The following is a 17,139-nucleotide window of genomic DNA, read 5'->3' as shown; positions in this document are numbered from 1 at the left end:
GGGCACAGGACCAGCCACCAAATGCAGTGGACATGGTAATGTCATCTTCACATTAAATAGCTTTATAGCTGGTATCACAAATGCAGCAAACTAGAAGAGGCTGAAGTGCAAGGTACCGTTAGTGAAAGCATCAGCACTCCCTCTCCCCAACCTCAGCCCCCCAGTCCCTAAAGAGATACAGTAAGTGCTGGGACTTTTGCACCTGTTTAACCTTTGGCTTTCAAACGTGTTTGAGTGTACACCATTCTAGAGAGAGTTCAGAAAAATGACTGACTGGTCAATGGAATAAGGGCAAGGAGAACAGTTCATCACTAAAGGTGGACCTCAAGACAAAAGAGGAACCTTTCAGTTGTTGCTTCCTCCTGGTGTAAGTTCATATTAGAAGTAATTTCCCTCTTTGGTGGAGGATCTTGATAAGTTCATTGGGGGAACCCCTTACAGGAATGTAACTTGGGCCGCAGCTCCTCCCACTGCAGCTCAGGGATGAGACAGTTGTTTGCCTTTGTAGAAATCTATCGGTTTTACTATATTGGTAGTATTAGAACAGGGTTATTCCTCTGCTAACCAACAGAAAAAACCCACAAGATATGTAGTTCTGGTGTCATCTTAATCAAGACACACTCCTATCCCAGAGCAGTTGGAACTGGTCTGCACTGGGGGAGTTTTCCTCAGATTCTTATCAGGTTTAGAACCAGTTATATTCCCTCCAGAAAAATCTTCCAGAAATTATCCCCAATGTAGACAAAGCTTAGAAGACCAATACACAAACTTCAGATCTGGGAGTGGAATAACATTCACTGATGCTCAAAGCCATGCTACCAATTATCCAACTGAGAAATGAACAATGCTCAAACTCCTTTTTAAAACAGAAACATTGAACAGAATTCTCTGAACTGCTCAAAGAGAAGCAGCTTGATTGTTATAGATCTGCAAGTTTACTTTACTGTAAGGCTGTCTTTCTACCGTGAAATACTCTAGGCAGAGCATCACCAAATACGGGATTAAGGATCATAAACAAGACAAAAGAACTGGAAAGCCAGAAAGAGTAACAATCTTGATGGGAGAGAGAAACAGACATTTTTTATTCCACAGTTCAAAATATAGAGAACTATGGGAAAGATACTTCCTCAAACTACTTGACAAAATAAGATCTCATATTAAAATGCGAGTAAAAACAGCATGTTTTAGGGAGAAGTGAAAGATGATGTATGGTCTTCATAGTATTTAGCAGCCTGCTTCTAGTTTAGAAGAGAGTAACACCAGCAAGTAGACATGATTAGAAACTCATTGTTAACATCTGTCCTGGACAGCTACTCAATTCTATTTATACTTTGATATAAGTAACTGATTTGATTTAACTGGTCATGCCAGTAAACATGAGTAGATAGAATAATAGCAAGACTCCACATCCTCTTTTCCAACCTCCCTTCTCTGCTGTGAGAAGTAAGAGGATCTGCAGCTCAGTTAACTTTGATATCATTGCCAAGGACCTAGTATTTCCAGTGTAAAAACCCCACGCAATCAGGAAGCTTTGTGGGAGGATGGGGGGGGGGGAGGGGAGGAAGATGGAGACAGTCTTTACTGATTCTTCATCATATATAAAGTGCAATTAAGTTTGGTTTTGCTTGCAGCTCACTTTCTAGTTAGTGATAGTACTTAAACAAGACTAGTTTTGTTTTTCTTTAAAAACGGGCTCCTAGGGGATTTGCCCCCCTCCTTTGGCATATTCTGTATTTTTCTGATATCACATATGTTCACAGTAATTACCCAGTGAAGAATAAGGTCAGAAAGAGTGTTACTAGGAAAAAGTGTACTTTAAGTCATGTGACTGTCCTGTGACAAAGTTGTGGAATATTTGTCTAAGAATTCCAGATAAACTAAGTATGATGTTAGCGTCAGATGGCTACGGCAGAACTAATTCTTGATTTGTCATTCCAGTTAAAAGCTTTACCATTGTTGTTCATTTTATTCTATACCACCACAAGAGTCTTTGAATCAGAGGCTTGTGTCAGGAAAGCTTTTTCTGATTATCTTTGGAGCATTACAGCCTTTTTAGCCTAACTGCTATAGCACATTCCTTCACTGTTTTGTACTCCTGCTGGGGGCTCAGATATCATGATTCCATTGATTTTATAAATCATCCCAAACACTTCACAATTTCTGGCTTCTAGACTTAGGTTCATTTTTTTTCCTCTTAGTCTGCTCACTTTTCTCTGTTGTGAGAAGAGGATTCTAGTTTGTTGGACAGAAGTACTTAGCTAGGTCTTTGTTTGGACAGTCGGAAGATTAGAATGATAGTAGTGGAGAATCCTTCAAAGAAGCACCATCTCATGGTTATAGCAATGTCCCCCTTTTTTTTTATTATGTTTCATCCCTTCTCCTACCCTCCATGCAGGCTTGTACTGCACTGAATTACCTAGCTAAGGCCTTGTCAGTACTGATTATTTCAACTGCCATAGCTGCACTCATGCAAACTAGTGTAGCCAGGCAACACCACAATTGTAGTGTAACTGGCCCTTGCTTGAAACTGGGACAAATCTCCATTTTTGCCCTCCTACCACTGCAAGAATTCCCAAACACCCAGGTCATTATCATGCAAGTGCTGAACCTATAAAGAATAACAGAACTAAGAACTACATCAGAATAGAATGGGTTGTTACATGATGGTGTCAAGTTTAAAGAAGCCACCACATTGCCAGAGGTGCAACATTTAGGAACATATCTAGACATCATCTGTGGCTTCACAGTTGAAGGTAAATTGGTTCCTCTGGCTAAACTTTCCATCTAGAAACAATATTTAGATCTGTAAATCTCTGGAAAGATTTGTTTTCCTCTCCCCATTGCATTCCAAGTCCTAGATAACTGTAGCCTCTAGTCTTTCATACCAGCCCTGCAATGAAGAGCTCTGCTCTGTGTTGCCTGAGGAATTACACAGAACACGCAACAAGTAAGGGATCAGGTTTAAAGCCAGGATCATCTGCAACATAAGGCATGCTTTTAAGTCTCATCAGCTATAGATGCACAATATTTTCCATGTCTAAGACTCATTTTAGTACATTCCAAACTTTTCTATTAATACTAACAACCCAGTGGATAGGGGAAAAACTAACACAAGGACGATAGATCCTTGTGGAAGAGAATAGGCTGTCTGTCGGTCCCCAGCAGGAGCTGGCTGGTCTACATTCAACTTTCAGCTTCTGGAAATGAAAACAAAGCCTCCTGTGGTAAAGTCAAATATGAAGCAAATGACTTCTTGCAGCCAGAGTGCATAAAAACAGTTTTCTATAGTCCAAGTTATTTTTAAGGTAAAATAGTGCTTCCTCTAGCTAACCTTACCTCCATTCTCTGGACCGAGGAAACATCTGCTCTCCACACTAGGCCTGGTTGTTCTAGCCTCTTCCTTTTAATAGATTTTCCTCCCTCCCACCCCCACCCCCCCGCTGTCAGCCCCATTGCACTCGCCATTGCCGAGTTCCTTGGCACTCCATACAATGAGAGCAGACCCTGTTGTTAAGTCCCTGCTCAGAAAGGTTCTTTCCAGCAGATGGAGCCTGAACAGCCCATCACACCCTATGGTAGCTTACCTAAGAGTTAAGTCAGAGCTAGCTCAATTAGCCATGCCTCTGCTGATTTACACCACAAAGCCTGCTGTGTTTGAAAAAAACATTGGAAGATATTTGGGGGTTGACTTGAGGCTGGGCATTGCCTTCGGCTAATGGGGTGGGCTCCTGAGAGAGGGGATTGCAAAGAGCTGGGTGACATTCTTTTGACAAATTTTTTTTTTGGTCAAGGTTTCAAAATTTGAAACACTTTGACCAGCTCAGTTTCTGGTGGGAGTGTTCCATCTCCATCCCCTTCGAAGGTTATGGGAAGGTTTCCAGTGGGTTGCAGGGTGGAGCACTGTGAACAACCTAAGGCCCAGGATTTGGCCCAGTGTTGTTTTTAGGGATGTTCCTTTTTTTAACCCATGTTTTTCCGTATGTTGTCTCGGTCCCTTTGCTGCTGTTTGTAAATAAAGCTGTCTTATGTTTTAACGTTACCCTGTGATGGGGGGAGGGGGGCGGAAGAGAACCGCTTGTCTAGGAACATAAAAAAAAAAGCAAATGGGACTGTAAGGGGGTGGACTCACCCCTGCAGCACCTCCTGTTGGTCATCCTTGGGAATTTGCCCATTTTCCAGCCAGGAGCACACTCTGCAGGCTGGTGATCCACCTTACTGCTGCCCCCCCCATGTCCTCCCCCAGGACTCAGTGCCCCTTTCTCTGGGGTGCTGCCCCCTTGGCAGTAACCCCTCAGTCTCAGGGTCTCCCCACCCAGGGGAACACCCACCCACTATCCCCACTTCACCTCAGTCTTGGCTACTGCCAGGCCTCATCTAGCCCCCATTCACTGGGGCAGACTGGAGCATATAAGCCACTCATCACATGCAAAGGGGTTTGGACTTGCTGCCTCTGGCTACCCGTGGGCTGCCCCCTGCAACCCAGTACCTAATAGGCTTTACCAGGCCTGCAGCCCAGGGCTTTCCTAGGCCAGAGCTCCCTTGGCCTTTCCCCAGCCCTGCTCTACTCCAGATACCTGGTTAAGTTCCCTACAGCCAGGCCCTTCTCTCTCTGAACACAGAGAGGAACTGTCTGCTTGAGCTCCTAGCTCAAGCCTTTATAGGGCCAGCTGGGCCCTGATTGGGGCGTGGCCCCAGCTGAGCCTGCTTCCTCCCAATCAGCCCAGGCATCTTGCCCTTCCACAGCCCTCCTCCAGGGCTGTTTTAAACCCCTCAGGGCAGGAGCGGGTAACCACCCTGCTACAGGGACACAGTGTACTTGATTCATCCTGCAAGCACAGAGGGGCATAATTGCATTCCCCTGTGCCCAAGAGGAAAGCAGTGGTAATGGTGGGATTCACCTATAGCAGAGAACATTTGGCACTGTAACCGAGCGGGTCAGTGTATATTGCATGTCTTTTTCTGTGCTGAGCCACAGAGGATGTGGGCCTGTTTCAGCCTCCAGCTACAGAGCCATCACAGCGGTACTTTTGCTGCCTTCCCCTGAGATTTCGACAAGCTTAGGAGAAATAGCTTTAAATGTTGGCCAGGGCTCAGTCAGTGCATTTTCCAGGTGTTGCCTCTTCAGCTATCCCAACCCACTTTCTAGGCTACACAGCTATTCCGGGCGTAGAGGGGGTTGGACTTCAGCAAAGAAGTCTCTGCCAATCTGTAATCATTGAGATGAAAGAGAAGTCATGGCACACACACACAGGGTTCAGGAATGAGAGAGTGGGCACGTACAAGAGCTGCTTTGTGACTGAGGTCTGAACTGCTGGGGGGCACCGAGAGTGCTGCAGAAGGTCTTTCCGCAGAGGAAAGTGGAAGGAGCTTGCTATGGACAGGTTCAGCCAGTTAGTTGTCCCGTCTCATTTTGTTGTGGCTTGGAAATGCACTGCACAAGAGGAAAATGTTTGTATTTGGGTTAAGAATCTGAATTTTTTGCCCTGCAGTAGATTCTGTAAGTACTGGGGAGTCTGATACACACATTCTGTCCTCACGGGTCAGCAATATTCCTACGGCAGAACCACCTACCTTACATTTTGCCCTGGTTTACAAAAGTTAAATTGTTCCTCTCTTGTTTCAGAACTGTGGCAGCAGAAGTCAGGAAGCAGATCTCGGGGCAGTATGGCGGGTCTCCTCAACTTCTCAAAAACCTTAGCATTGGAGGCAGCGTCTCCCATCATACAACTGTAAGTAACACTTTTTGTTCAGAGTACTTTATACAGTGTCACAGTAAAGAAGAAGATGCAAGTTGTTTTGATTGCAGGTCAGGAAAAAAAATCACTGTTGTTATATAAGTGATAACAATTTACTAAATTAATTGATAGTAAAAACTTTTAGGCAAATAATTTACTACTGGCTATCTTGGGCATCCCTTCCTAAGCTTGTTTGCTTCTGTGAATCCTTTTTATGCACCTAATTCTCCCCATACAATGCCTGGGGAGCCTGGGTGCCTCACTCAGTGTTGCGAATGCCACCTATTAGGTCCTGCAGTGCTCAGCTGAATTTTCCCTTGTCAATTTAGCCCAGAGGCCTCCTTCTGAGACATGGGGCCAGATTCTCTTCCCAAATTCCATCCATTTTGCATGACTCAGGATCAGCCTAACTGGCTAGCTGAGAATTCCTTTAGGGGAGCTCTCAGCAGGCACAAAGCAGCATAGCCAGCTTCTATGCCAGCCGCACTCCACCGCTGGTGTATAGGGAGCAGGAAGGGGATGGGAGAGGCAATTAGGCTGGCCTTTCTTTAGATCAGGGGTCGGCAACCTATGGCACGCAATTTTTGATGGCATGCGGCAGCGGGCTGAGCGGCTCAGCCCACCACCCCTCTGGGGTTCCGGCTGCTGCCCCGTTGCCAGCCGGGGTCCTGGCCGCCGGCCCCACTCAGCGCCCGCTGCTGGCCTGGGGACCCCCAGGGAACCCCAGGCTGGCAGTGGGCTGAGACCCCGGCTGGCAGGAGCCAGCAGCCGGAACCCCAGAGTGGCGGCGGGCTGAGCTGCTCAGCCCACCACCGGCCTGGGGTTCCATTCACTCAGCCGATGGCGGGCTGAGCGGGCCGGTGGCGGGCTGAGTGGGGCCGGCGGGGGGCTGAGTGGCTCAGTCCGCCGCCAGTCTGGGATGCCGGCAGCACTCAGTCTGCTGCTGGTCTGGGGTTCCGGCTGCCGGCCCCTTGCCAGTCGGGGTCCCAGTCGCCGGCCCTGCTCAGCCCACTGCCGGTCTGTGTGAATGGAACCCCAGACCGGCAGCGGGCTGAGCAGGGCAGCGGCTGGACCCCAGACTGGCAGCGGGCTGAGCGGGTCTGGTGGCTGGAACCCCAGACAAGGATCCCAGGCAAGGATCACACTAAATTGCTAAGATCTACATTTTAATTTTATTTTAAATGAAACTTCTTCAATATTTTAAAAACCTTATTTACTTTAAATACAACAATAGTTTATTTATATAATAGAGACATAGAGAGAGACCTTCTACAAACGTTAAAATGTATTACTAGCACGCGAAATCTTAAATTACAGTGAACTTGGTACACCACTTCTGAAAGGTTACCGACCCCAGCTTTAGATCAATGGTCTGAATCCTGCAAACAGGTCTGCATGGGTGGACACTTATGACGATGCGAGCTCCTCCAAAGATACGTTCCTGTGGCTCCCTTTGTAGGACCATAGCCATTGTTTATCCCATTAAGGTCTCAGTCTTGCAATCAGTTCTGCATGCATGCAGGGTTCTGCCCACACAGCTTAATGCAGGGTCAGGGCCTTAGAAAGTTGGAGTCTTGTCTTGGTCTTTGGGGATGGAATGGCAGCAAATGGAATAAGTTTCTCTCCTGATAAGATGCTTTAGAAGGGAATGTGAGAATTTGGAGATGGTTATCACTGATGAGTGTGCATTTATCTAAATACGTGAAATTATTCAGATGAGCTGAGTGGGTTTTTTTTTTTTTTTTTTTTTTAATAAGAGCAGTTGAATATTGGAAACAAAATTGTCAGCATTGCCCACATTGAGGCAAATTATACTCACCATCTTCTGGTCAGATTTCAGAATTGAACCAGCTCTCTGGACGTAAATCCAAGTAATCAGATACAGAGGGTGTGAAAATTCCAGTGTACTTGCTCAAGGTGGAACTGCATTCTGGGAAACATTCATGATGCCTACATCATTGCTCTGTGTTAGACCAATCAGGTTAAAAGTAATTCATTACATCACCCTGTCCTCATAAAATGGGTCTGCTTCACTGTTGCATTCCAAGTTCTAGATACCTGTAACCTTTAATATTTCATACCACCTGTGCAGTGAAGGGTTCTCTTCTGTGTAGTATCAGTTGCTGAAAGTACTCCCTGGAGCATGGAACCCTGGCACACATGCTTTTGGGATATGATGTGGTCATCCTATTTTGCAGTAAGGGCCTACTGAGGATCAGCTTCTGATATAGCACCTACTACTTTACTCTGCATCCCCTGTGATGCATTTAAAACCTTTCCAGCTTTCTCATCCAGAGCACACATACTTCTTTAGAGTCAACCTAACATTAAAAGGACATGCTTGCATCGCAGAAGGCAGGGATGACCTCCAGCTTAAAGAAGTGAGTTAGCTTCATGCTCGGGAATGCTTTTGAAGGGTTACTTTTGTACAGTTTTATTCAAAACTCCTCATTTATCATTCCTGGTACCTGCAGTAATTGTGATATCTTCCTCTGCTTCACGTGGAGATGCTGCAGCACCAAGATCACCGACAAATGTTGAGGGCCACATCCATAGTTGCCTTATGGGCCTTTGTGTCAGTGATGTTGGCTATGCAGGCACAAAGGGGCTATAGGGATAGCTCTGTGGTAATGCCACGGAAATCCTGGAGGTGTTCCAGGGTGGAGGCAGAAAGAAGGAGAGGGTTGATGGCAGGAGGTTTAGCTGAGCAGTCCTGGACTGCTGTAAACCCCATGGGGGGTATGACAGCAGCTGGAGCAGGTTAGAGCAATCATGACCCAGCCAGTCCTGTAGAATCTATCTTGTAATCCAGGAGTAGGTATATAAATAAGATCTCTTCCATGCACCTATCCCAGATACTGCTCAACTGACCATACCTTGGTAAACCTGGGTATCATTTCTTCTTCTCTGTCATCTTTCTTCTATCTGCATTGTATCCTTCTGTAAGATTATTCCATCATGCAGGCATCAAAACAAACATTCAGTGCTCCAATGCTACACTGAGAACTGTGTGAGTGGACACTGTGGGGACTCTGCTAGCACAGGGATCTACCCACACTGTTTTCAGAGCAGGATCAGGTCCTTAGAGGTATGTTGCCTTACCACTGAATTGCTGTAAGGTCGTCATCCTCTCCCACCCCCCCATACCTACCAATACTAGTGAATTATTGTGTATGTGTACTTCTGCGCCATCCTGTGTCTATGTGTGTATATGGGGAGTCAGTGGAAATGTAAAACAGGATCTCAAGCATCTCAGAAAATGGCACACTGCTTGAAAGCTCAGCATTTCATATCAGACTTCACTTCACAATCGTTGATGTGATTAGTCACTAGCTCGTCATGTTAAATTTTATACTGAGCCTAGATGCTACTCAGAAGTAAGATTAACTCAAAGTGGTAGTGGGCATGCTGACAGGACGTGGCTGGACAAGTAAAGAATCTTTCTGAATGTGTAACTAATACGACAGGGCCTTGGTTGTAAAGAATTTAGGGCCAAATTCTGCTCTTTGGGCATGCATGATAGGCTGTCATTGAGTCATGCATGAGTCCAGGGGCAGAATTCAACTGCGTGTTGTTATACCTCTGGGATGCCAGAAAGAACTATGCATGGCATTGGACAGTAAATTCCCTTAGAGAAAGTGCTTTATGATAACCACACCCTTAGCAGTTGCCTCTGTTATGCAGAAATAGTCTTTGTTCTGGGAAAAGTTTGTGTGTTCTAGAGAATAAAATATAAGGCCCTGATTCTGCACAGCCGGTCTCTGCGCGCATAGAGGTCTGCGCACACAAGGGCTTGCAAGACAAGGGCCTAAGTTGCTGTTTTATGCTACATTTCATCCCATGTTTGGATACATTTGATAGATAATTCACTCAAGCAATTACACTGACTTATTGTTTAATATATTGTTGCCCAGTCACCAGAGAGGTTGTGAAAAAGTCTGGTGGAAAATTAAATAAGCATGAGTTCATTTATTGAATCTTGTTTCATCTAGGTATGAAAAGGTTAATGAATTCTTCTACTTTTCATATTGGAGATGTCTTTAAACATTTGCCATAGCCTGTGGTATACAGCAGGATTAATGAAGAGGACTGGTGAAGGCCCCCACTGGCCTTATCTACCCTATTTTTTTTCTTAATATTTCCCTCTAATGCATGTCTCCAATGGTAGCTCTAGTGTAGACAAGGCATGTCCAACCACCGCATATTAATCACTTATAATATTAGGGTTAGTGCCTAGAGACCCCAACTGAGATTGGAACCCCATTGTGCTGAGTGCTGTACAAATACATAGTGAGAGATCATCCCTGCCCGAAAGAAATAAAAGGTGGGAGGTTAAACAAAAGTCACACAGCAGCTCACTGTCTATACCAGGAATACACCCCAGATCTCTCGACTCCCAGCCCCAGTTCCTATCCATTAGACAATGCTGCCTCAATGTGGAGACTCAAACATTGGCAGCAGGTCTACACTAGTGTTCCCACTGTTGAGGCTGCAGGAATTTTTAATGCTAGCATAGACACAGCCTGTAATATTAAAGACATCCTGCTCAGTTGTATCTGTAGATGGCTACGATCTGAATGAGATCACGCCACTGACCTTGTCTTGGCAGTTTCCTCATTAGCAATTTAGCGGGTAATTGTCCTGAAAGTCTCATGACACGCTGTCTGTTGTAGACATTTTCTATGAAACAATATGCCTTTGTGAAGGAGTTGGTAACATAGAAGTCACTTGGCACCTTGCAAGGTCGCTCCCTTAGTTTCTCATTGACTGAAGCACATTTGCATTCTCTGAGGCCCGGGCTACAGTAGCGGGGGGTTCGAACTAAGATACGCAACTGAAGTCAAAGTATTTTAGTTCGACTTACCTGGCCATCCTCACGGCAGCGAGTCGACTGCCGCGGCTCCCCCGTCGACGCCGCTTACTCCTCCTGCCGAGGGTGGAGTACGGGCGTCAATTAGCGGATCGATTTATCGCATCCAGACGAGACACGATAAATCGATCCCCGATACATCGAACACTACTCGCTGATCCAGCGGATAGCATAGACGTACCCTTAGATAATGGTTGAGTATGGGATGCAGTGCGGTAAATGAAATTTAACTAGTCTTTTCCCTGTATTTTGGAGAGATCCTCGTGCTGCATAAGCAACAGAAAAAATACTTCCATGATTGTTTCTATTTTTGGTACTCATAGAAGCTAGGGAGAAATATACTAACTATATTAAGGTGACAATACAGGAGCCTATGATTTATTGCCTTCCTCCTCCCCGTCCCAGTTTAAATGCAGCTCTTTCTAGTTGTGCTTTGGGGAATTCACAAATTTAGGTCCCAGTCATGCAGACACTTCCACATGTGCTTAACTTTACCCACTGGATATTCTTATTGGCTTCAATGGGACTAGTCATAGCACATAAGTCTTTGCAAGCTCAGGGCCTTAGATTTGAAAACCCAGTTACACACCCCAACTATCAATTTATCTGTAAGAAATAGAAGTTAAGGTCTCAGAAAGTTTGATTCAGGGCTGCCTGGGATGGGGGGGAGGGTAAGAGGAGAAATTTGATCTGGGCCCCCTGTTTGAAAGGGCCACCAAATGAATGGCATTGCAACCTAGCACATGGTGTCACAGTGCCACTCAGATTAAGACCAGCAGCCCGAAAGTTGGCCAGACCAGATGTGGGTGGTGATATGACCCTGCATGCAATGCCACTCAATGAAATTTGGCCCGGCAGCCCCTCCATCATGATGGAGTTTGTGTAATAATACCCAACAGACTTCCGGGAGCATTTGGACCCTGCCTTTGGGAGGTGAATTAGGAGATTTTGCACAGATAAGTGGATTGTTGTCTCTTCCAATCCTGCAAGGTGTTGAATTCCTCCCCCAACTCCCATTGATTTTGTGGTATTCAACCCGGCTGAAGAAATTTGCTTAGTAGGAGTTTGCAGGATTGGGCCCAGTGAGAATTGAAGGCCTTTGCCTTGTTTTTCTGCTAAATTGAACAGTTAAGTCTGGGCTATTCTTATCTGTTTGTCACCACTTTCTTTCCCATCATTAAATGTTTACTTTTTCTTTACAGCAAGTCATTACGCTGTGATGCTTGGTAACTTCTTCACTGCTGAGCCTCCAATGCACTTGTCATTTGTGCTGTTTTCCACTGAATTTAAAGGCAAGTTAGGGACCTAGCTGACACATTCATTAGCATGTCAGGTGTGGTTTTACCTGGGTGTGTTTGGAATGTTAAGTGGGAGTCTCGGGTTAATTCTGGTTATTGTCTGGGCAACACAAGGACTTTCTCTTTCTCTGAATCTTGTTGTGCAGCCTTTGGTTTGGTGTTTAAGGGCTTGCGGTTATTCTTGTTTGGGATAGTAAGAGCAGACTTGTTGATTGAGGCTGAGGGTCAAGTATCCATTGTTGTTGTTTGTCTTTGACTGACATGTTTGCTATTGTCCTTTTACAAAGATCAAACCATGCCCTCAAAGGCTGGAAAATAATCAGTAAATATAAAGATTTCTCTTCGTCTCCTAACATCTAACCTAGTTGTCTGTCTGTCTCTCTCTTGCTCTTTTTTTTTAGCAGCTGTTTTGAAAGCTTTTGCTGTTTAACGATATTTATGTTAAAATGAGAATAGGTAGTTATGCAGTCATTGATTTGTGAATACTTTAAACATTCAGTTGATGTGTATGTTTAAATGTGCATCTCTTTATGCATTGTAAAGCCATAGCAGGAAATTGCAGAATAGTAAGGTTGTGTCAAAACTTGGAAAGGCAAAACATTTCATGGTAAAAATGTTTTTGGGGCCAAAATTTGATCTAAAATACCTTAAATATAATTTATTATAATTTGATTAGGGTAGGAAGGAAATAGTCTGGACTGTAAATATGTATTTTAATTTAAAAAGTAACATCTTGTGGGATCTGCAAAATATTTTGTCATTCAGCTGGTTTTGCGGAAGGAAAACACTATTCCACAACTGAAACTGCACTGACATTGCCTGTTATGTTATATTTGATTGCATGATTGGGTTTAATGTTAGCAGGCAGCGTGGTCCAAGGAGTAAGACAATGGATTTAGGAGTAGGGAGGCTTGGATTCTATTCCCACTGTGACATTGACCTTAACATGTCTCTTCTTTGTGCTTCAGTTTCCCCATGTAAAATGAGGCTAATGATACTTCCTCCCTTTGAAAGGTACTTTCAGATCTGTGAGCTTGAGTCAATGCCAATTGGAACTTTTCCATGGATGTAATAGGCATTGAGATCAGCCTCTGTGGCTGCAAAGCTAAGATGTAATTATCACATAAGATGATGTAGTTATACAAAAGAACCCATGTTAATTTTAACTTCATTCAGAAGAAGAGGAAAAAGATAATGTTTGCCAAAGAATGGAAAATACGGCTAGGGAAAAAATGATAATACCCTCCTCTTTCTGTCGGCCTGCCCCGTGGGGTAGAGTGTTTAAGGCATTGAGTGCCACATAATTTTATCCCCTAAACACTAAAAATATATACTCTAGAGACACAAGAAATGGTAGGAACCAAGTCTTTGTCTCTTAATGCCAATTCAGGGATGTGACTCCAACTATTTTAGTCACATGAGGTTCTTTGCCTGGCCTTAGGGGACACCAGGATTAAAGACAAGCAAAATAATCACAATTATTAACTGACTGTTTTATTAAAACTACAATTATTTAAAATCAAGCTAAATAGAACACAGACAATCAACAATGGTTACTTCAGTGGCAGGTCGTGTATGAAGGGTGTTGGGGCTCACCAAAGTACACATACCCCACACATTTGTGTGTGAGGGAAAGAGTCTGTGAGAGAGATTACATACCAATTTTGAATACAGCAAATCCGTAGCAGCCTGCTATAGATTTTCTGTGTTCACTATATATATCTAGTAGCAGGGCATTCTTCTCCACTGCGCCTGTGGCATATGCACAGACTGCAGCCAAGGTCAATCAGGAGGCAAAGCTGCAGCGATTTTCAGTGGGGTTTGGGGTGGTGGATTCGCTGCCCAAGCCACAGACTGCAGTGACTGTCAAGCACTCTAAAATGTTGCGCTCTGACTACCCCATATAGATCCTGCTGACGGACTCTAAAAGATATATACTTTGCGTTGACATAGTTCCGTTTCAAATAGGACTACTTTCACATGTTCTAGATACCTTTTAGAGCACATCAGCAGGGTCTACGTGGGCAGGTAGAGTGCAGTACTTTAGAGCAATCTACAGTTTACACCCAGACTGCAGGGACCAGCTTTCACATGCCCCAGTGCAACCGCAGTGACTCCAGGACCAAGATATAGTACCCAGGGGACCAAGCTTTTTTTAATTTTCCTGCTATGTCCCACTTACCTCAAGGTTCACCAGCCATCACTGGGTTACTTCAGTGACCATTTCCTCTGTGGAGAACTTTCAACAGAGATTATACTTTGAAGGGGTCCTCTCTGGTAGTGACACTCTTCCCTAGGTAAATGTAAACCAAAGTTCATTATTCCCCAAATCAGTAACGAGTCCTGTTTTAGTATATCAGCGAGAACCAAAGCAGCATGTAGATGGGCAAAGGAATTTCATTTAAGGGCTGGTCAATGAGGTTTGGTTTATCATGGATAGGGTGACCAGATAGCAAGTGTGAAAAATCAGGACAGGGGCTGGGGGGTAATAGGTGCCTATGTAAAAAAAAAAAAAGCTCCAGAAATCGGGACTGTCCCTATAAAATGGGGACATCTGGTCACCCTAATCATGGAAAACTTAGTTTATAACCCGTTTAAAAGAAGTCATTCAAGACAGGCATAGTAATTAATATTAAGAATCTTAAAATCAAATTAAATCCCACATTTTGCTTTGTTTTCTAAAGTTAACAATGTCTCCTCTCTGGGAATACATAGTATAAACAATCTGATGTTTAACAGACTAAGCTGTTAGTACCTGAAATTACTAGAGCATTCCAATGTCCCATTAACATTATTACAAGAACAAGTTAAATCTTGTCCCTTGGGAGGGCTTTTGTATGCTCCATTTTATCAATAATCCTGTAGTCCGGGTGCTGTCATCATGTTACAGAAGCAGTGCTGGGCTGGAGGGTTGTTCCTTCTTGATAGTTGTCTTGTCGCTGCTGCTGTTTGCGTTAGAGATGAGCACTGAAAGCATAAGGAAGCATGTCTGTAAGAGTGTAATAAGAGTAAGGGTATGTCTACACTATGGGATTATTCCGCATTTACAGAATTCGATTTTTGGCAACCAATTGTATAAAATCGAGTGCATGTGGTGTGCGTCCATGTACCCAGGCTAGCATGGACTTCCGGAGCGTTGCACTGTGGGTAGCTATCCCATAGCTATCCCATAGTTCCCGCAGTCTTCCCCACCCATTGGAATTCTGGGTTGAGATCCCAATGCCTGATGGGGCAAAAAACATTGTCGCTGGTAGTTCTGGGTACAGCCTCACCCCTCCCTCTGTGAAAGCCACGGCAGACAACCGTTTCGCCCCTTTTTTCCTGGATGAACTGTGCAGACGCCATATCACGGCAAGCATGGAGCCCACTCAGCTCAAGACGGCAGTCATGAACATTGTAAACACCTCGCGCATTATCGTGCAGTTTATGCTGAACCAGGACCTGAAAAACCAGGCGAGGGGGAGGCGGCGACAGCAGCGTGGCGACGAGAGTGATGAGGACATGGACACAGAATTCTCTCAAACCACGGGCCCCGGCGCTTTGGAGATCATGCTGTTAATGGGGCAGGTTATAGCCGTGGAACACCGATTCTGGACCCGGGAAACAAGCACAGAGTGGTGGGACCGCATAGTGTTGCAGGTCTGGGATGATTCCCAGTGGCTGCGAAACTTTTGCATGCGTAAGGGCACTTTCATGGAACTTTGTGACTTCCTTTCCCCTGCCCTGAAGCGCCAGGATACCAAGATGAGAGCAGCCCTCACAGTTGAGAAGCGAATGGCAATAGCCCTGTGGAAGCTTGCAACGCCAGACAGCTACTGGTCAGTTGGGAATCAATTTGGAGTGGGCAAATCTACTGTGAGGGCTGCTGTGATGCAAGTAGCCAAAGCAATCACTGAGAAGCTGCTGCAACCAAAGGTAGTGACTCTGGGAAATGTGCAGGTCATAGTGGATGGCTTTGTTGCAATGGGATTCCCTAACTGTGGTGAAGCGATAGATGGAACCCATATCCCTATCTTGGCACCGGAGCACCAGGGCAGCCAGTACCTAAACCGCAAGGGGAACTTTTCAATGGTGCTGCAAGCACTGGTGGATCACAAGGGACGTTTCACCAACATCAACGTGGGATGGCCGGGAAGGGTTCATGACGCTCGTGTCTTCAGGAATACTACTCTGTTTAAATGGCTGCAGCAAGGGATTTACTTCCCAGACCAGAAAATAACCACTGGGGATGTTGAAATGCCTATAGTTATCCTTGGGGACCCAGCCTACCCCTTAATGCCGTGGCTCATGAAGCCATACACAGGCAGCCTGGACAGTAGTCAGGAGCTGTTCGACTACAGGCTGAGCAAATGCAGAATGGTGGTAGAATGTGCATTTGGACGTTTAAAGGGTTGCTGGCGCACGTTACTGACTCGCTCAGACCTCAGCCAAACCAATATTCCCATTGTTATTGCTGCTTGCTGTGTGCTCCACAATCTCTGTGAGAGTAAGGGGAAGACCTTTATGGCGGGGTGGGAGGCTGAGGCAAATCGTCTGGCCGCTGATTACGCACAGCCAGACACCAGGGCTATTAGAAGAGTACACCAGGAAACGCTGCACGTCAGAGAAGCTTTGAAAACCAGTTTCATGACTGGCCAGGCTACGGTGTGAAAGTTCTGTTTGTTTCTCCTTGATGAAAACCCGCCCCCTTGATTGACTCATTCTCTGTAAGCAACCCACCCTCCCCCTTCGATCACAGCTTGCTTTCAAAGGAAATAAAGTCACTATAATTTAAAAATCATGTATTCTTTATTAATTGATTATAAAAAGAGGGAGAGAACTGACAACGTAGCCCGGGTGGGGTTTGGGAAGAGGATAGGAGGGAAGGAAAAGGCCACTAAAAAAGTTCAAAATAATGACAGCCTTTTGCTGGGGTGGACTGGGAGGGTGCACGGAGCCTCCCTCCCCCTCCCCCCCCCCGCATTCTTACACATCTGAGTGAGGAGGCTATGGAACATGGTTATAGAGGGGCTGCAGCGGCACTCTGTAATCCTGCTGCCGTTCCTGAAGCTCCACCAGACGCCAGAGCATGTCCGTTTGCTCACGCAGCAGCTCCAGCATTGCATCCTGCCTCCTCTGATCCTCCTGTCACCTCCTCTCATCTCAAGCGTCCCGCCTCTCTTCATGTTGATCCCTCCTGTCCTCACGTTCACTGGCAGCTTTCCTGTACTGGGATACCGTGTCCTTCCACTCATTC

General features: G+C 45.3%; 1 protein-coding gene across 13 annotated transcripts in view; it reads left to right on the top strand.

The window, feature by feature from the left end:
* Positions 1–17,139, top strand: part of DOCK7 (dedicator of cytokinesis 7) — a 154,249-nt gene that overhangs the window by 4,455 nt on the left and 132,655 nt on the right. For all 13 annotated transcript variants that reach the window (XM_065553951.1, XM_065553945.1, XM_065553942.1 and 10 more), the window contains exon 2: positions 5,624–5,729. In XM_065553951.1, the coding sequence (XP_065410023.1) occupies positions 5,624–5,729 (106 nt within the window). The remainder of the gene's footprint in view (positions 1–5,623; positions 5,730–17,139) is intronic.

This window comes from Chrysemys picta, chromosome 8, assembly GCF_011386835.1.
Source record: "Chrysemys picta bellii isolate R12L10 chromosome 8, ASM1138683v2, whole genome shotgun sequence".
NCBI classification, from domain to species: domain Eukaryota; kingdom Metazoa; phylum Chordata; order Testudines; family Emydidae; genus Chrysemys; species Chrysemys picta.
This window is presented reverse-complemented; position numbering and strand designations above follow the sequence as displayed.